This window comes from Rhincodon typus, chromosome 29 (assembly GCF_021869965.1).
Source record: "Rhincodon typus isolate 14 chromosome 29, sRhiTyp1.1, whole genome shotgun sequence".
Taxonomy (NCBI): Eukaryota; Metazoa; Chordata; class Chondrichthyes; order Orectolobiformes; family Rhincodontidae; genus Rhincodon; species Rhincodon typus.
Window position 1 is genome coordinate 13,951,041 of NC_063360.1, and position 22,119 is coordinate 13,973,159.

General features: G+C 38.1%; 1 protein-coding gene across 1 annotated transcript; it reads right to left on the reverse strand.

The window, feature by feature from the left end:
- Nucleotides 1–532: 532 nt before the first annotated feature.
- Nucleotides 533–22,119, reverse strand: LOC109915310 (ras-related protein Rab-11B). Its single transcript, XM_020514918.2, has 5 exons — nucleotides 21,940–22,119; nucleotides 6,182–6,377; nucleotides 5,083–5,276; nucleotides 2,861–2,941; nucleotides 533–1,898 (listed from the first exon to the last, which is right to left on the reverse strand). Exons 1-5 carry the CDS (start codon nucleotides 21,977–21,979, stop codon nucleotides 1,753–1,755), a joined length of 657 nt encoding a protein of 218 aa, XP_020370507.1. The 5' UTR covers nucleotides 21,980–22,119; the 3' UTR covers nucleotides 533–1,752.

Genomic DNA, 22,119 nt, shown 5'->3' on the forward strand with positions numbered 1-22,119 from the left:
ATGACATTGAGCTTTCTTGTTAAGTTAACCAAGGCTTTCAAGGTCAGGAGGCTAACTGATTTAATTTGAATTTATTCAGTTATTATAGTTACTTAAGAACAGATAGCCAGACATTTCAGAACAAATGTTGGAACCTGAGCGCAATACGTTTCATTGCATTTATGTATCATTCTGTCACCACCTTAAACTGAACAGCCTACGTAATTGAAAGTACATTGTGCAGATTTTGGTATCCACAATATTTGGCTGTACAAAGAGAGGGGGTTTGGTCTGGTGTCGACCCAAATTTATTATTTTTTTTTTTTTTTTTATAAAATAAATTGTAGAGGAGGTTACCAGAACAAGCATGGAGGCAAAAATTCATTGAAGTGCATTTTGTTTTTTTTCCCTGGCCAGAAATTCAAGAGTTAAAAAGGGATATGCCCGGTTTGTAGGGGAACCAGTTTGTTTTAAGCAGAAAGCATTACGTTGCAATTACTTCAAATTCATGCAATCCAATATTAATGGCACAGCAGAAGGAATCACACAGTAAGAGATTTGGCAACAAGTTTATCCACCATATATAATAACCATGCACAATCAAGTGACAATACATATTTACAAAATGGATTGCACTTCATGGAATGGAGGAACCATCAGTGACAAGGAAATAACAGTGTGCTCCAAATAATTTTAACAGCCATTGTTCCAGTGTATCAGTCATAGGCAAAAAACCCTTAAGGTCAGCAGGGATGAGGGAAAAGAAAGTGAGAATTGGATGGACAGCAACACATTTCTTGATTTAACTCCGCATCAAATAGGAAGCAAAAAAGTAATCCCTTCAGGAAACTCTCCAGGTCAGAAATAAGCAATGAGATTCCAAACCTAATCTGTCAGCTAAGGTTTGCTGTGCTCAATAATTTCATCCTGGTTAGGAGGAATTGAAGACAGAATCTGAATAAAACAAATTAGTACAAAACAAAAATGCACAATTTTAAAAGTCTGCCTAAGTTCAGTTCAAAGCAGAATTATCCTTTTTCCTGCAAGTTGCATATTCCTTCAATTGCTAATAACGGTTCCCCCAACCAAGTGACCATGAAAAACGCCCAAGTAAAGTGAAGGTAGCACTGCTGACACTTAGTGTGGATATTTACATGCTTCAGGAATGTGTCAGGTTTGAAAGCACTAAGCTGTTAACTAGTAAATGCAAAGCAGCACTGCAGTTTTAGTATCTACATTAAGACACAGCAAATAGGCTATAATTAAATAGTTATAGATGATAGATCTCACTACTGGTTGCTGAAAAGGGAAATATGGTTTTCCTCTGAAAACACTTCAAAGCATGAGATATAAATACTTTTGACAGGATATAAAGGCCTCAGTAGCATTATAAAAAGATGTTCCACAGTTGAAATATGGTGGGATCTTGACCTTTTCATACAGGAACCCTCAATTACAGAAGCATAAATATGCACAAGCCCAAACTCTGTTGAAAGATGCAGAAGGGTGATGTGTTTTTGTCTTTTAAAAAAAAGTTATGTACATAAAGTATTGCTCCACTTAGTCTTGAGTGTTCATAATTACAAGTAAAGGAAAGAGGGGCACATGCAATTCAATCACATTAAAAAGGGATACTCAAAATGCAGAAATGATTCAGCTCTACTGCTACAACAGATTAGAAAGGATTTCGTTATCACAGGACACTGGACAGAAGCATTCACAACACTACAACGCACAGGCAGAAGTAGGGATTAGAGGGGCTGCTGAAGCAGGTCACATATTCTGGCAACACTGCAGTTTATTAGATTTCTGCCCATCAGTTGTTGGGGGTACACTGATGTCTACCACATTGTTACCAGGTGATTCATCATGAGCCGATCGATCAGAAATCTGCTTCTGTGAAACTATGCGATAAATTTCTGGTGGAAAGAGAAAAAAGTTATAGGCAAAATGCATCTGCACCATATTTGAAAAAGCAATTCAGTATTTTTGCAAGCATGTTGCATGACATTTAAGACTTATTATTTCACTAATGGGAAGAATGCTAAAATGCCAGTTGTGGCAATTCAAAAAACATTTTACTCTAATCAAGCTTCTTACCCCTGAAGGATGGCACATACTGAGAATGACAACAGCTCTGCTCCATTCTGTGTAACTATAGTGAGATACAAGTAATCTGCATGAAGAATTCTTATCTACAAGTGGGAAGGGCAGTGAATGGCTTCACTTCAAGTTCATTGATGACACAGTGACATGCCCAAGTTCCAAAACACTGGACTTGAAAATTTAATGATGTAATTTACGTTCTACATAGTTTAGAACTGGGATTGGAGGCAGCTATTGGAAGTGGAGAAATTTGCCCTGCATCTAGCTGCAGTATACCAGACTTGAAATTGCTCAATACTGACACACAATACGTTACTGCAGATAAACTTCAACATTAACATATGCAGTCCTGAAGAATACAGGAAAACTGGAAAAGCTTATTTATACATTTTTCACAAATCTAATGCTCTAAAGCAGTTCACAGTTAAAGTTTCAACTGAACAAATGGACTGCAGTAATGTAGGGGAAAAACAGCATTGTGCATATAGCTTCCAACACAAACTGTTTTGGCAAATTAATCTCAATTTGTCTTAAATAGTGGTTAGGTAAATAATTAAAAAAAGGATGTGTAATCAAGGATTTAATTTATTTATAGTGACTTGGAAAGCAGAGATGTCCAAGAATCTCAGTTTTAGTTGAATCTGAGCTGATGGAACATAGAGCTAAATTCCTTCAATATCTTGCTCTATCACAACAGTACTACTGAGTGTTGCAGACTAATTCCAAGCACCATGATCAGTAGTTTCCACCTTTGCTTTTAAGTTTATTACATTACCTGTCAGAATGTTCTTAAATGCTTCTTCTACATTCGTTGAATCCAGTGCAGATGTTTCAATAAATGATAGATTGTTCTTTTCTGAAATATGAAAAAGTGAGAGACTTCATGTTCTATAACAACCCAGCACAATTCAAGCAACAATATATCATTTTTACCCACCTACTTGTATATTTCAGGTTACTTTCATGAAAATGAAAACTCAGTACAGGAATGCTCATGCTTTGTATTAGTTGCTGAACTTAATCCCACATCTTGGCCATAACCAAATTCCTTATGAAACACCTATTTATCTCCCTTTCAGAATTTCTGAAATCAGTTTAGGCAATACATGCCAGATCCTGACTGAAACTAATCTTCCTTTTAAATATTCAACTTATTCATTAGAAATAAATTTTTCTGTATGATCAAAACCATTCATCTCACAAGAACAACCATACCTTTTCAATCTCTCCTCATAACTAATGTTTTAAATTCCATGCGTTCATGTTTTGTGATCACTATCACTTGCCCTGCCACATATGATTTGTAATTGCATTCCAATGTTTCCCTGCTCTTCTGCGGTTTTCAAACATTGTCATTTGCAGTATATTGTCTTTCCATTTTAGTCCTCGCACAGGTCAGCACTTCAAAATTTCCACATTTAACGTCATGTGCCCATTTCACCATCTTAAGTATATAACCTCCCTCATTACAGATTAAAAAAAAGTGTTTACTACTTGCCAAGTTTGAATTAATTTACTCCCTAGAGTTGGAAAGTAAAGGCAGTGCTATTACTTAACGACCACTACAAACCATCCTTCAGTCTGAAAAATATTTTGTCAGTGCCACCCTTTGTTTTTTGATGCTGGAGAATTTTTACAATAGTCTGAAAAGCTGGTGGTGTAAAAAAAACTTGTAGTTAACTGTAAGTGAACTAGCAAAATATGGTTAAAACACTGGAACTAGATGACACTCAAATCTGACAGCTACATACCTGCCTTGTTCATCTGGAAGAGGTTACAAAGAAATTCATAGTTAAAACCACTGAGCGGAGAGACCAGTCTCCTGCTTTTCAAAATAATTCCCTTCTCCGACTTCAACTTTGTGCACTTTTTAACCATCTGGCCAATCTCAAGACAAAAGCACACAGCAGTAGCAGCATATTATTCTCCATTAAGGCATCACCCACAATCCATAATATAAAATATCCAGGCCTCCCTGGACAGTCAACCAGGAGCGTGAATCCTTGCAGACTTGATCCCCTTTGGCTAAAGCCAGTAGAAACAATTATGGGACATCTGCATCTGAATTTCTGTCCCTGTTGAAATCAGCAGGCTCTAAACCAATTTAGGACTCATGGCTCAAGCTGATACTGCAACATCCAACGATCTTACTTTGGTAAACTGCCATATGGGTATTCGAAAGAATATCAATATTTTTAGTATGGTACCACATTAAGTTTTGATTGGAAAATAAATATTGGATTGAAGTATTCATTCATTGACACAGACCATAAATGTAAGATAAAGTGAGGAAGTGCGCTAATTTCTGCAACACTTGCCTTAGTTGAAATCAAAGATGACCTTGTAGAAACCTATGGCCAGTGTCTTAGGAACCCATGGGAGAATGATCCTGTATTCATGTATAAGCTGGGTGTGCACGCACTGACATTCTTTATTATACTACGCAATCAAATTAAATGAGAAAACACACAAATAGGTTAACATTATAAACTGAACTCAACCAAGGCTTTAAAAGGCCTACATGAGTTAGCTAACTTTTTATAGTTCAATAGGGTGTTAGCTGTTAACATACTTTTCTCGTTTCAAATTTGAACAGGAATACCATTCCAGAAGGAAAAGAAATGATTCATTGGTCCCTCTACCAAGTGCATACTCCTCTTCCTAGACTTGTACGAAGATGGGTTAATGCTACTATTGTACACCCCAGCTCTTCAATTATTGTCTAGATATTCATTTCAATGGAGAGAGCAGAGACAGAGAGAGAGCAGAGAGAGCACGCATGTGCAAAACAGCAAGTGCACAAAAAAAAAAAATCAGATCCTGCATGGTTTTAATCTCAAGGTCTACCGTGGTATCTTGTTCTAGTGCTGACTTCTTACAATTGGCCAGTGATACCATTAGATTTGACATGACTGTATTCCATATAGGCCAAGATTTTTAAAGTAACATTTAAAACACTAATTATAGCTAGCTGTCCAGATATTATACAATACCTACCAGCAAAAGCCCGTGCTTCATCAGTTGGTACTGCTCTCAGATGACGGAGGTCACTCTTGTTCCCAACCAGCATAATGACTATATTGTTATCAGCATGGTCACGCAACTCCTTTAGCCACCGCTCAACGTTCTCATACGTTAGATGTTTGGCAATATCGTAAACAAGCAGAGCACCGACAGCCCCACGGTAGTACCTGAGAGAGCACACAACCCAGACTGTATATCAGTCCTTACTTTTGCAGGATGTATCTTTCGTTTCTCCTGTGAAAGATGAGGTCTCTGACTGGAGCGTATGTCAGCACTCAAATTTCTCTATTAGGAAACAATTGTAATCCAGCTGAAAGCTGATTAACTATTCAGTGACTTTCTCCTCTTTGCGGAGAATGTGGTGGAAGAAAGTCAAAATACCGGTCTTGAAAAAGTGGACTAACAGACAAGTCCCCTCTCCAACTAAGTGGCAAGCCAGAGGAGCCAAGGTCACCATGCTCCTCTGGGCTAAACAATTACTTTAGCAATTATATATGTTATCACTCCTTTTCAACATTCACATTTCACTCTTAAAACTGTTTCCATCACTTACTTAGCCATTTTCATTAAGATCACTGTTCACTCATGATGGTTATGCATTAAGAATTTTTTCCACCTCTTTCCAACTTTGAAATTAGCCTCATGGAGTTAATTAACTTAAATGGTAAAAGTGAAAGTATACCAGACTTTGAGGACTCTTGTGGCACAGTGGTAACACTCTTATCTCAGAGCCAGAGGGCTGTGCTCAAATCCCACCTGCTACAGAGACAACACAATCTGAACAGCATGTTGAAAAAAAATCTACAAAATTTGTTAGAAGAACTCTTGTGGTGTAGTGGTGGATTCCCCACCTCTGGGCTAGCAGGGTCAGGTTCAAGTCTCACGTGCACCAAGTGTCATAGTGTATCAAATGGGTCGATTAAAAAGAGATCTACTTGACTTTGTTTAGGCATCTTTCAGTTCTGGAAGAATTAATACACAAAACCGTACAGCTCTCAAAAAAAAAAAACTCATGCACCTATTATTTCCCAGTATTATTTCTACCATTTAGCTCGATTAATAATATACTTACGCTGAAGTGATAGCACGATATCGCTCCTGTCCAGCTGTGTCCCAGATCTGGGCCTTAATTGTCTTTCCATCAACCTGGATACTCCTGGTGGCAAACTCCACTCCAATGGTGCTCTTACTCTCCAGATTAAATTCATTACGTGTAAATCTGGATAGGAGATTGCTCTTTCCAACCCCAGAGTCTCCAATCAGTACAACTAGAAGAAATCAATTGTATTATACAGGTAATTGTGGTGACTCAATAAAGTAAAAAAGTTAGAACAGTTATTTGCCAAAATGTGCTGCAGGAGGGCCTGTAGGTAGAAAAAACCACCCATGGTACAGTTTATTTACAGTACAAGACATTTTCTTCTTGCTGAGGAATTACTGTACATAAAGTCAACAAGTACAAAGAAGATTAGGGATCTATACATCTGACTTGTGTACGTCTGTTCACAAACCATTTATACTAAACCCAAGAGACAAGACAACCAACTTGTTCGAGTATCTCGTAATATCTCAAGATGTTTTACAGCAGTGTGAAGCAAATGGTTATACTGCAACAGAAATCTAAAAAGCTTGGCTACAGAAGTTTGGTTATGTGGAGCATTATAGAGGAGAGAGTTGCAGAGAAGCTACCCTTTGTGAACTGATAGCTATTTAGATGAGGCATGACACTTCTCCAGCAAAGACACAAAGGAAAGTTCCCAGGTTGTAAATCTGGTAGAACATGATGTGGGGGTGCCGGTGTTGGACTGGAGTGGACAAGGTCAGAAGTCACATGACACCAGGTTATAGTCCAACAGGTTTATTTGAAATCACAAGCTTTCAAAGCACTGCTCTTTCATCAGGTGACTTCACAAGCTTCAAATGGTGCAAAGTTTTGGTGGTCAGTTTAGTTTTGACAGGTGTCCAAGGTTAGAGCTTTTCACCCTGTTATTAAAAAATTAATGGAATTATTAATGAGATGGATAGCCAGTATCAAATAGACTGTAAACAGCATGTAGGCCATCACACAACCTTGCTTTACCCCAGTCTGCATTTTTAAAGGTGACGATTTCAGATCTCCTAGTGAAGAAGCTACAGTTATTTCATGAGCCATCTGTCGAACTGAGAAGCTTCTTGGACTCCAAAATTTTGAGTACAGAGTCTCAGTAAATTACATGTCAAATGCTTTTGTCAGCTCAAAATGAATGCAGTGGTGTATTTTTGGTATATGTCAATTTTTCTCACAAACATCATGTCAGGACATTCCTCAGGAAGTGTAAAATGACACTGTCATGAGGATCTATTCAGATTACCAATCAATGGTGGTTTACCACTAGCTTGTAGAATTGGTTCAATTGAAACGGAGTGGTTCATGTGGAATGAACTTCCAGTAGGAACAGTGGATGTGGGTACAGCTGCAATGCTTAAAAGACATTTAAATGAGCACAAGTAAGAAATGTTTGGTGAGGTATGGGCCAAGTACAGGCAGGTAGGACTGGTTTAGTTTCGGATAATGGTCAGCATGGACTGTTTCCTGAAGGTTCTGTTTCTGTGCTGCATGACTATGACTTTGAATTTTTCTTTATTATGGAAGACATCTCTTCAGTTTATTCCCAAAGAGCTTTCACCTGTCTTTTCAGAAAAGACAGATTGCCCACTCCTGTACTCGAGAGTATTTTCATGTAATGTCATTATTTATACTCCAGTTATTGCTCTCATTGATACACCAAGGAGTGAGGCCTAGGGGGAGATTGCATCAACTACTACTGTGGATTCACTGTTTAGTGGTTTAAAATGTTTATTCCAGTACTCCGACAAAATAGTGAAGATTTTGTCCATTTGGTCTCGATTATTAAATGACAATGGTTTTAAAATACAAAAAAGCTTTGCATGTCTCGGCAGTTAGCACACTGTTGGATCTCTTGGACGCTGGTGCTCACCACACGTCCCTTCTCTTTGGATGCAAACCTTGGACAGATGGAAAGCAGCTTTTTGGCTTGTGACTTTGGGCTGTTCTGCCAGGCAAAAGAGGCTGCTTGTTTTTGTTTCATGAAAACAAATACTTCAACATTTTCATCAGACTAATCCTGGTGCCAAAAAGGCTCAAATACAATGATTTGTCAGCTAATACAGCTGACTTTATTGGATCCAATTGAGACAGATGGGTGTAGATTTTCCAGAATAAATTGCAGAATTTCCACTTAATTAAGCAGTTTGAGGGCTGACACATAGATCATTTGCCTCTTGGGCCTTGCCCAGTCTTAGTGCTAAATAGATAATTTTTTTTTTTTTTTTTTAAATTCACAATTGGTATGTGGGTCCTGCTGGCTGTCTAGCATTTATTGCCCCTCACTAGGTACCCTTGAAGAGGTAGTGAGTTGCCTTTCTGAACTGCTACAGCCAACCCCACATTGCTGTTCGGGAGGGGATTCCAAGATTTTGACCAAGCTACACAGTGGAGGAACAGCAATATATTTCCAAGTCAAAATGGTCAGTAGCTTGGAGGGAAAATTGTAGGTGGTGTTCCCATGTATTTGCTGCCCTTGTCCTTCTAGATGCAAGTGGTTATAGATTTGGAAGGTTAGCCAATTACCAAGTCGAACAAATTGATTTGTCCAGAACAGTGGCCTGTATGGATTGAGTGATAGATACTCAAGATCTTGACCAAACTATTACATAATTTAAGAGGCACTATCTAGGATACAATCACATGAAGGTATTTGCCCTGCTAGTTACAACTATTATAATTAGGCTATACTGAGCTCACTGACTGCAGGAGGACAATTTACTGTGGCTTTCCCACCTTGTTTATGCCCACCCTGATGTTTCAGCTCCAAAGGAGAGTCTGTCAATCCTTGCATGTCCCAGAAGGTTTCCTGCCCCCGCCTTCTTTTGCAAAGACAATGCGACATTGTGGCCAGAAGAAAACTTTCTTTCACTCCATCAGAATCAAATTAGGGGCATGAACTCTGAAGACAGTAGCACATTACAACTGGCTTATTGGTGAAGTACCCGATATTTGTATAAATGGGAAGTTGTTGCAACCCACCAAAAACTGCATTCCTTATTTCAAAAGCAAGTCCATAAAACACTCAAATACTGAAACATAACTTTCTAGCAGGTGCGTTCTCAGCCCCCGACTGTACTTCCTATACATCCATGACAGCATTGCCAAATTCCAAGCCAGCACCAACTACAAGTTTGCTGACAAAACCACCGTTGTAAGTCTGATACCAAACAACGACAAGCCAGAATAGAGAAAGGAGCCGGAGGGCTAGGTGACCTGGTGCAGTAAGAACAACCTCTCTCTCCATGTCAGCAAAACTAAAAAAAAAAACTGATCACTGACTTCAAAAAAAGGAGAACATGTCCCCATCTACATCAGTGCTGAGATTGAGGGTGGAGGGCATCAAGTTCCTAGGAGTGATGACAACCCGACCTGGACTTCCCACGTAGATGTGACGGTCAAGAAGGTGCAATACCTCTTCATCCTCAGGCAGCTCAGGAAATTTGACACTTCTGCAAGGGCCCTCACCAACTTTTACAGATGCACCACTGAAAGCATACCGGCTGGGGGCACAGCAGCCTAGTACAGCAACTGCTCTGCCCAGGATCGTAACAAACTACAGAAGTTACCATCCACACCCAAGACCATCAAGGAAGCCAACCTTCCGCCCAATAACTCCATTTACACTGCCTGTGGCTGCAGAAAGGCTGCCAGAGACCCATTGCACACCAGCAATGCTCGCCAACAACCCCTTCTGTCAGGCAGGAAATACAGAAGCTTGAACACACACCAGCAGATTCAAGAATAGCTTCTTGCCTGCTGTTTAGATTGATGAATGGACACACTAGCTTCAAATAATGCTGATCTTGCTAGTGTTGATCTCGCCTACCACACACCCTATGCAATGTAACTTGTATGCCTCTGCCTTGTTTTTCTTCTCCCTATGATCTGTATGTCTTTACTCACTATAATCTGCCCTTACTACTTGTACACATGACAATAAATCAGATACTAATCGGTTCCCTCAGCTATCCCTCCCCAGAAGGTGTATCTCACTGACACAATTATGTCAATTTGGAGTAGATAGCTTGCCTAATAGAACTGCAGGTCTTCCTTCTGTATGGTCACTCAAGATTATTCAAGAGTGTTCTGACATTCCTAGGTGCAAAATTTAGAAGTTTATTTCTTCGGCCACAAGCTGGTAACTCAGCTGAGTGTGGTTCCACAAACAGAAAGTGAGGCAGTCTCTCTTTAAGACAACTTTCTAGCCCCTATATTTAGGTGAACAAATGGTTGCCTGAAGGGGTCAACTTGGTGACAGTTACATCTGCCCAAAAGCACCAATGCCCCAACACAGGTGTCTAATAGCCTTTTTTCTTGGCTAGGGACTTCCAAGTCCCCAGCCCTGCCTCACCACAGGGCTTGGTGTGGATCCTGGTGGAATCCTGACTTCATTTCATTTGGGGACATTAGGGCACCATCATTGCCCACACAACCCTGACAGTTGATACTCAGAATTTGGCAGTGGTCTGAACAGAACGAGCAGGACAATCTTGACACTACTACATTGTTCTGCTTTTGCAGATAGTAAGATTTTTCTTTGTCTGTTCTGCTGCAGACTTTTGGACTATACTTTAGTCTGGCACCTTTCCCTAACTCTGCTTTCATGGGTGGCCTAATTAGGAGCAAGGAGTTCCCAAACAAACAGTCTCGTCAGAAGAAACAAGCTTCCCACTACCGCAAGATGGCAATCCATGGACAAGGGTTTACATTTCTAGCTTTATCATTCCTAGTTTAATGTTTTAAGAATTTCACTACACTGGGATGGCAGAGGATTTCTAATAAAAATAAGTAATACCAGCTTGTATTATAAATAACAAAATTGGATACGTAACACTTACACTGGTACAATATTTCCAGGTCAAATGCCTCAACTTTTATGAAAGTGCACTGAAGCTATTCCATTTATGGTAATATGAATCAGTTAATCTGTCTCGTGATAACTAACTCAATGGAAGGTGAAACAAATCAGACACACACTATCAAGATGCTGAGCAAAGGTCAATTTCTTCAGGCAAGCTGGTTAACTGCAACTTAAACGGGCACAAACTTTAAATCAGCGATATTAAATTGCTGACAGCAGCTTTCAGTGATAAACCGGTGATGAAATTAAAGATGGAAACCCTATAAAGTGTATGAAACTTTGAGGCATGTATACCCATCGTAACAATATTTCCTTTTGCTCATGCATTGACAGCAACCATTCCAGAGAAGGCAGCAGTACTGTAAGAGAGGCTATTTTAAATTCAGCTTTATATTCTATTCAGCTTGGATGTAGATGATTGAATGCTTATTTAAAAAGTGACTAGCACAGATTACATCAATTGCACACCCTGCCCCAATTGGACCTTCACTGAGTGGCTAAGAAATCAGAAAATAGAAAAAAGTAGCAATAAACAAAATAACCTTGCCCAATTAGAATTACAAGTTAATTCTGTTGCGCAAGAATTAATTTTGGACACCTCTTGAAAGGTCAGCTTCTTTAATGTTTCTATCTATCCAATTACCATAAATTATATTTGCTTTGAATGGACAGATGTTGCATAATTGTTATCCAATACCAGCCGAAATAGATTTAGAGTCATTGAAGAGCTTCTTTAAATATATAAAAAAGAAACCAAAAGGCTCAATTGAGAATGAGGCTAGGGAAATGGAAAAAAAACATCAGGAAACAGCAGAGGAGTTGGGTAAATACTTTGTATCGGTCTTCACAGTACAAGACACTAAAAACCTGCCAAACACCAAATAATTAAAGGGGCAAAGAAAGGGAGGAGAAAAAATAAATAAGTATCACTACAGAAAATGTGCTGGGGAACTAACAGGACTAAAAACTGACAAGTCCCCTGGATCTGACGGGATGTATTCTAGGACCTTGAAGGAAGTAGCCGGAGAGAGAGTGGATGCACTGGTAGTGATCTTCCAGGAATCCTTAGATTCTGAAAAAGTCTCAGGCGAGTGGAAAACTACCAATGTAACACCTTCAGTTAAAAAGTGAAGGAGACAAAACAAAAAGGTAATTAGAGGCTAGTTACCTTAATATCTGTTGTTGGGAAAATGTTAAAGACTATTACAAAGGATGTAATAGCAAGGTTTTTAGAAGTTTTAAAAAAGCTTTGGTTTAACCAGAACCATTGATAATCCAAAAATTATATACCTCACTTTTTAAAATACAATTTTACTGTATAATTATGATCTCCAAGTAGTCAGTTGAGGATGCAAGTGAGAAGGCTCTCTGCCAGTAAGTTTTATTTAAGGTAAAATTGCATTATCTATAAAATCACAAATAAAGTATAACACCCCTGCATTATGTTTTTAACACTTAAATGTGTGGTTTTTACATAGATTATGTGGACCTCTTGGTCAAGTGGAATGTTTGATCAACTGGCACACTCCTGGTCCCATGGGTGCCAGTTATTAAAAGATCTTTCTGCATATTTAAGCAGACAAGGCATGGCTTCATAAAGGAAAAATCATGCCTGACACATGTATTAGAATTCTTTGAGATGGTAACAAGCAGGACAGATAAAAGGGGAAGCAAGCAATGGTTGGAACATATTTGGGTTTTAAGGTGCTGCTAAAGGTACCACACACAGCCCATGTCATCGGAGTTAGCATTTCAGCTTCAACAGAGAATTGGCTGAATATTAGAAGACAGATGGGACAAGTAGGGGGTATTTTTGGGATGGCAACCTGTAACAAGTACAATGCAGCGGAGATCAATGCTGGGGCAAGTTATTTACAATATATATTAATGGCTTGGATGAGGAAAGCAATTACACTATAGTCAAGTTTGCAGATGATAAAATTAGGTGGGAAGGCAAGTGTTGAAGACAACAGTCTGCAGAGAATATTAGATGGTTGAGTGGGGGAAAAAATTGCCAGATGAAATATAATATGGGGAAGTGAGGTTATGAATTGGAGGGAATAATCCAAAACTTGAATATTATTCAAATAGAGAATTATTGTAGAAAGCTACAGCAGAGGGAATTAGGAGTCCTTGTGAATGAATCACCAAGAACTAACAGCCAAATTCAGCAGGTTGTGGGGAAAGAAATGGAATGTTAGCCTTTAAAGGGAATAGATTATGAAAGTAGGGAAGCTGATACCAGGTATGACGGGACTGTCTTATAGGGAGCAGTCAAGTAGGATGGGCCTGTATCTATTGTAATTTAGAAGAATGAAAGTCAATATTAACAACAGATACAATTTTTTTTGGGGGGAGGGGGGGGTGGTGCGCACAGGGTGGCTTGATAGCTTACAGGCAAATAAGTTGTTTCCTTTTTGGGAGAGTCCAGGAGCGGAGGACATGATTTCAGAAGAAGGGGTCATCTATTTAAGTGAGATAAGGAGGAATTTCTTCTTTGAAACAGTAATAAATTCTTTACTGCAGAGGGCCGGCAAAGCTGGGTCATAAATATATTCAAACTAATATAGATAGGGTTTTAATCAGCAAGGGAATCAAGGATTATGGGGGAAAAAAGCAGGAGACTCAAGTTTAGGGCTAGTGGACAGGAGACATCTATAGATGTTGTTTATAGATACCTGCTGATGGCCTTTGATAAAGTTCCGCATGACAGACTTAACTAAGGTAGAAGTCCATGGACATGATTGCTAAATTGGTTGAGGGGCAGGCAACACGAAGTAGGTAGGTACTCATCTTTATACTCCTACTGGTCCATGGCAAGATGTGAGCAGTGGCGTCCAATGAGGATGTGTTTGGGCTTCAATTATTCAGATTATCCAGGTTAATAAATAATGGCATATTGTATGATCAAATTTGGACACTAAGTTAGGTAGCATTGTAGATGATAGCATAAAATTACAAAGATATTGATAGGCAAAGCAAACGGGCAAAACCGTGGCAGATGGAATTCAATGTAAACAGGTGTACCCATTTTGAACTGAACACAGATTCAGGGTATTTTCTGGATGGCATGAAGTTAAATACAGTGGATGTCCAAAGAGAGTTGAGATTTGAGAGGCATTGATCTTTAAAATGTCACAAATAGATGCAGAAAATAAATCATGAAAGTTAATGTAATGCTGGCCTTTACACCTGCAAGACTGCAGTATGCTGCAGTTATACAAAATCCTGGTTAGACTTGGAGTACTGAAAGCAGATCTGGGCACCATGCCTTAGGACATACTGGCCTCAGAGGGAGATCAAGAATGATACCTATAGTTCAGGGATTGAGTTTGTGGATAGATTATGTAAATTAGACCTGTTTTCTCTAGAATTTAGAAGGCTAAGGGGAGATCTGATCACAGTCAAGGTATTAACCGGAAAAAAAAGAGACAGGGTAGATAAAGATAAATACTTCCACTGGTTGGGGATTCTATAACTAGGCGCATAGTTTGAAAATTAGAGCCAGAGCATTCAGGAGATGTTACAAAGCACTTCAGTACACTAAAGGGTGGTAGATTGTGGAACTCTCGTCCACAAGTGTAAATAGATGTTGCATCAATTGTTAAATTTAAAAACGGAGACAGATAAATTTTTAAAGTATCATGGAATGTAGGCCAAAAGGTAGATCTGTGGAGTTAGAGATTAGCCATAATAGTAGAGCAGACGCTATGATTAAATGACCTACTTCCTATGTCTTATGGCAACTGTTATTAAAGCAATTCAGATTGGCATTAATCTGAAATAATTTCCAGTTTCAAAGCTTTTTAGTTTTCAAAAGAATATCCTAGATTAGTCAGCTGATCACAACTATTAGTGACAGTAAGGGGATTAAAGGTAGCACCAAAAAATAATGCACAAAATCAAAAGTAACTCCATTATTTATTTATTTATTTTTAAGTTCCATCCTTCTAAATGCTTACTTGGCAAACTGGCTATTACTTTTAAGATTCCTGAAAACAGTTTTTGTCAGGTCATTCAACTACTAAGGAAACTATTTCAATTCAAAAATATTCTGAGTATGCATTTTTCAACAGGTTACTGAGGGGTAATTGGAAGCCAGAGTAATAGTGTTGTCAAATTAAATAAACCAAGAGTTTAGCTTTTGCTTAGTGTAATACCTAGCAACAAAACAGAAATAAAGTCAGAACTTCGCTAAATTTCAGCTGTGCTGAGGGGAGCAGGGACAAGACTGTAAACTGCTGGTACTGTGTGCAATGTAAGACCAGTTAAGTAGCTGAACAAAACTTCATTTCTCTATGATGAGCAAAGAGCAAATCAGTCTTCCTGTTACAACAGAAAGGATGCTTTTGCATATATGACAAATGGTGACGAAACCCTAATGAAAACTCACCAAACTGATCACTCAATTTGACGACTGTAGATGGGGACTTTAATACAGACAGAAAATCGGAAGTGAAACCCTGTCCAGTTTTCCCCTTTCCGTCCCAACAATATTTGGAACATTTAGGCAGGTAACCCAACACAGAACATGAAATATAGTCAATTTAAAGTCAACTATTGGGACAAGTTTGGGTGTCACATGCTGATCCTATATTTTAGCCTTCACTTATTCGCAACATTGTAAACATTCCAATCTCAAAATTGAATCAAAAAGTTAAATATCTGTATCTGTATCTGTAGAATAGATCATAAACACAAGCTTTTTGATTTTAATATTTTAATGACTTAGTTCAAAGTTAGTCTGATTGTTGAAACGTAATTCACTAAGTTGTTTTATAAAAGCTTGTTTTACCCATTAGTTGATAGTGTATCTGTACTGCTTTTGAACATTGTGCCCATTAATTTATTTAAGCACTATGTGTGATGCCACCCTGTGTTATTCACAGATTATTGCTTGCGCCTGGGTATAGAGGAATGTACGGTGCATGAAGAGTTTAAAGTTCAAAATAAAGTCCGTCCTCAAACTCTGAAAAAGGTGACTCAGGCTTACATTAGCTAATCCTGTGTTTATACAACGTACTTTGGTTGACACTGGATTAAGAGTAATTCGTGTGTTTCCAATTTGAAAATCAAGTTACTTGGATAGAAAAAAGTAAATAAGAGTAAATTGACAACTAAATTATTCGTCAGGGTGAAACAAATATTCACCACTCCATTTGATCATCACTATTCTGAAATTCCACGCAACATCCGTAGCTAGCATAGAGCAGGGTTAAGAGTCATTATCATAATCAAAAAAATCTACCCAAGTAATGAACATGGTCCTTGGAACTCAAACTGTCAACCACAGTTATGAAAGAAATTTAAAACTGCTTATTTAAAGAGAACATTACAAAATTCCATTGGTGACAGGCACAGTTTGTGTAGAAACAGGCCATATTGCTCATTGGCCTTTATTATAGTTACAAGTCAAAAACCAGTTACTACAATCTTATGCCACAAGTGTCTATGGATAGCTGTATGCTTAATATATTTAGATATCCATTTAAAGTGGTACATCTCCACACGTGCTGTTAAAGTTGGTCAAATTTTCCAATTATACATCCCTGTTTCTACTTTTATAATTTAGCCATGTAAAGATGTCACACTGCAATCACACCTTCCTGACAGTGAAATTGCTGCCATACCAGTACATAGTCAGAATTATTATGGAAATAATTTAATTTAAAAATTCTTAAAAATTAGATTTATAGATTTTAAATTGGGGTTGAATTACTGAAAGGGTATGAACTCTGATCCATTATTCCTCTTTAGCTTAGCTTCACCAATAGGCTACATTGTCTCATGGCTTCCCACAAGATCAACTAGAAGCTTTATATTTAGGGGTCACAATATAGCCTGGTAAAATTACTGGATCAAACGAACAGCCTCCCTCAAATAGTTCTACGTTCACTTGAAAAAGGCAGATTTTGCCTCAGTTTAACAATTAAAAAATGGAACCTCAGACAAAATAATATTTGGTCAGTACTACACAAAAACATCAATTCAAATAATATGCTTACATCATTGGGTGGAACTTGAACGCAACATTCACACTTAAAACGAGAGTGCTATCATTGAGCCAAGGTAAGTTTTGAAAACCAAATCATAGATCAGACAGAAGTGTGGAAGAAAACAGAATGCTAAAGTGTAGACAGTATACAAAGTTAGAGGATTAAGATGTTAAGAGATAAAACTGTTGCTAAAAGATGTTGCAAAAAGATGTCGACTCCACACAGCAAACTAATAGTGACACATACATGATGCTTTACCAGAAACAAAAAGGTGCATTTTACTATAGTACCCCAAGACTATTCTAATAGTCTCCTGGCTCATCTTCCATCTAACACCAGGCGAAAACAGGTGGTGATCCAAAAAACCACTCCACACGTCCAAACTTGCATTAAATTCCTTTCATCTGTGGTCACCATACTGGCTTCTGATCTAGCAGTTCCTCGACTTTATAATTCTCACTTGTTTTCAAACCCTTCCCTGGCCACCCCTCTTCAGCCCAGCAAATCTCTATGATCTTTGTTTCTTCTAGCTCAAACTTTTTATGCATCCTCGATTGTAAATATTCCACCATTAGCAGTTCTGCTGCTGCAAAAAGTCAAAGCTATGGAATTCCCACCTGCCCTCCTTTAAGACGCTTCTTGGTCCAAGCTTTTGGTCTTCTGCCCCAATACCTCATCTGATTCGATATTAAATTGTCTGATATTGGCTTGTGACATTTTATGATGCTGAAGGTCAAAAAAAAATTGAAGTAAAAAATGTTGAGATGTAGGTTTGCAGGATAATGCTATTACATGCAAACTTGGATTTTAAAGATGGAGGAAGTATTTGCGCTTACAATTCTGTGAAGGTGACTTTCTTTAAAAGAAAACTTAACAAGTAATTTTGAATAATTATCTAAACGCAACTTTCAAGAGAAAACATGACTCGAATTAAAGATTTAAACAGCAACCCCGAAAGTTAACCGAATGTTTACAAGAAATCTTTGATGACATACACAAAAACAGTAGACCAAGGGCCATGAGTAAGTTGAGTTCAGAAGATAAATCACTCTAGCAGAAGGTAGGATTTTTTAAAGAAAATGGTAGAAATTTCTAGGTGGTTAGAATTGGAAGCAAGTACCCTGGCCATCAGAGCTTCATAAACATTTTCAGCTGCCTCCACAATCCAAGGACAAAGCTTGGAAAGAGCTAGTGGAGTAATAAATTACAAAGTTAAGCAGCAGTGTTACTTTAGTGGAAGTGAGTGACTAAAGGATATTGCTGGAATGAGGGTGGTTTTTGTGTGCTGTTTATGTTAAGGTCTTTCTAAATGAACTTTGATCTTTTTCCTAAGATAATAAACTTAGTTTTAAAAAGGATATTGATAGCCTCATATGAATATGTTCAGTGACTGACCACTACAGTAACCAAACTGTAAGAGAAAATCTTACAACCAAGCCAGGTTTCACAGAGATCTGACTTGTCTGGTATTACCAACAGCTGGGATCATAAACTACAAGTATTCGTACAATTATTTGCAAGTGATCAAATTTTTCATTCTACATTTCCACATCCTCACTGAAAACAGACAGCCTTCATGAACGTCACGAGCTACACCCTTATGCCTTTCGGAAAACTTTAATGGTTCAGTATTACCTTTCTCAATATTGAGGTTTCACTGCAGTGAAACTTCATTCGGTACCTATACTCCAACCAGCACCGATCACCAAATTGCCATTGATGTTGTTTATAGCACCAAAAGGAAGTAAAATTGGATAATACAAGTACAGACTGAATTATGTATTTGCTTTCCCTCAACAATCTATTCCTTATCTCCCAATCCATGTTCATTTTCAGGCCACACTTTGTCTTGATGCCCAGGAGCACTGACAAGTGACCCAACCATTATAAATGATAGATTGGTAAATAGAAGACAAACAAATTGGTGAAAATTAAAATTATAAGTAGAAAAATCCTTATACACAAGGTTCAGGCATGTTTCAATTGTTTCTTAAACACGATTGAGCAGATGTGACATACAAAAGTGCAGCTGAATCTGTGTTTGGGAATATTAGTTTAAGTTTAAACATGAAGAAACCTTTGCCTATCTTTGCAAATAGTTAATTTATCATTTGTATCTAGAACTAGAATAGACAATGGACAATAGCTTAATGGACAAGTGATCTTCCACTTTAATTTCAGCCCTTCTTTGAAGCAAGCAGTTATGACCAAAATACCAATAAAAAAACTGAAGAAATATGATCCTCCCTTTAAAAGGCAGAGAAATTCATCCTTTTTGGAATGGATATGAATTGAGCAATTACGTTTTTAAACTGGAACATAAAACACAACTATCTTAATTTAACTAGCAGATCTTCATAATCCTCAAATTTGACTTCTCAAACTACATGAAAATGAAATAATCTCAGAAGAAATTTGCCAGAACAGAGAAGCAGCATAAATGCATTACAATCCAGAGCCACAGTTTTGAATTATCTTTCACACGTATAGCTGCTGCTCTGGTAATACAGAAGGGCTCAATAAATAGGTTAACTGCTGTCTGGATAAAATAAAATGCCAACCATGCAGGATTCCATTCAACAACCCTACAAAACAGAGTAAAGAATCCACATCTGACAGCATCTGTGGAGTAAAGCGAGAGTTAACATTTCGGGTCGACTGAGGGAAGGTCACTCGACCCGAAACATTAACTCTGATTTCTCTTCACAGATGTTGTCAGTCCTGTTGACCTCTTCCAGCCAATTCTGTTTTTGTTTCTGATTTACAGCATCTGCAGTTCTTTCAGCTTTATTTAACAAAGAATGCACATTGTGCCCTTAACTTCCCTATTCAGAAAAATAAAGAATATTTGAGGTTGGTAATGCAAATTGAAGCAGAGAAATGAAATTAAAAGCATGTGCAAAGTTATACACTGCCTGCATACAATTATTCAACAGCCAAATACCCAGCCACAATCCTAATGGATGGCAGAGCAGGCTTGAGCCAAACAGCCTAGTCCGTTCCTATTTCTTATAGCTTTACTAGTTTTCAAACTTCAATTTACTGAGTTGATACTGGGTTTAGTTAACATGATATGTAATCAAAAAGCAATAGCTAAAGCAATTGACAAATATTTAGAGTCAGAATCAGAGGTCCTACAACACAGAAAAAGGCTCTTTGGTCCATCAAGTCTTTGCCAATCAAATACAACCACCTAACTATTCTAATTCAATTCTACAGCAGTTGGCCAATAGCCTTATATGCCTTGGCACCATTGGCATTCATCTAAATACTTAATATGTTACAAGGGGTTTGTGTCTCTACCATCCTTACAGGCAGAGTTCTAGATTCCTACCATTCTACATGGTAAGATTTTTCTTATATCCCCTCTAAACTTTGCTTCTTACTTTAAAATTTACATCCTTCCTCATTTATCCCTCAAAAAGGGAAGAGTTCTTCCATGTCCATCCTATTTATCTATGCCCCTTATAATTCTATACATCGCAATCATGTTCCTTATCAGTGTCCAAGGAAACCAACCCCAGTCTAACTTCCCCTGCCCAGACAACATCCTAGCACATTTCTGCACCTTATCCAGTGCAATCACATTCCCCCTACAAAATGGAATCCAGACTTGTACACAATACTTGAGCTGTGGCCTAACCAACTTTTTAAAGAGTTGGTCTTCAAACTCAAATTTACAACAACTTGCATTAATATAACAGCTTTGAAGCTGAAAGGCACTTCATAAAAGCATATTCAGACAAAAGTTTAGACCAAACAAAACACTGAAGGGACTATCCAAACGTAGGTAAATTTCCACCCAAATCCCACCACAACATTGTGATTAAAAAAAGTACTCACTTTATATGTAATGTTAATATCAATATTGGATGAAAAAAGTTTAATTCCTTACTACCTATTTTTCAACTTTCACTATTTCTTTCCCACTAAAGGACAGAATAACAGGCACTTGTAGAACAAGAGTTTCATTTTTGAGGTGCAAGGGAAAGAAAAAGTTGAATTGAGGGTGGAAAAACCAGCAATAAGACCGAAGACCGGCAACAACATGGAAGACAACTGATGTCATCAGGTATATTTGGTGCATTGGTAACTGCTAACTAAAAAAAAAACAACCTTAAGCCAATAAGCCTTATTGTGGTCATACAATTCGCTTTATACCCAGCATCTTAATCAGGCAACAGTGATGCATACCACCGGCGTTAAAATATTCCCTTCAAGCATAAGGCGCCGAGAAACAAAAACATTGGTACTAATGTTTTTCGCAATTTACGCACTTTAGGGTAGTTAACTGAAATCTTCGTGTGAAGAAATGCAATGCCGTGGCGGAAAAAAAAAGAAACTGCTTTTGATCTTTACGGATAAAATACAAAGAATAGCTCATACGCGTTTTGCAAAGTGCATGAAACTATTTCCAGTAAACACAAAGAAAATTAACAATGCCTATAACTTAAAAAAAGACTCGTTAGCAAAAATAAAAACTAAGTGCAGAAAGAGAACAAAAAGTTTTACTGTGCAGCTAAATGGAGAGGCAGTATTAGCTAGATTAAATCTACAGATCATGTAGGGGTAATAGATGGGGATTAACATTATTGCAGACGATAGCTTTTTGGGTGGCTTCTTTCTCGATTTCAGCTCCTGTCATTACTACCTATGAAGCCCCTCCAGACTTTCTGGTATCAAGTTGACAAAACATCGATAAGAAAGAGAAAAAAAAACTTATCAGGTCCACAGCGGAGAAGTTTTTGTCCCTGTCCTCCTTCGACCAGGTTAAAGGCATAAAGCCTGAGGCCTATATCTATCACAATTATATGTGAAACAGGACAAATATATTTAAACCCCACAACAGATGGTCATTGCCTTACCTTTAAAGAGATAATCATACTCATCATCTCTGGTTCCCATTTTAGCGTCAATATAACCGGTTTCTGCCGGAGCGCAAACCTGCAACGACCGCAAAGATATCCTTCCTTTTTTTTCGGCGCAGGCACAAGCCCAACCCCTACCCGATAACCGGAAACTACAACCAACCCGCCCACCGCCTC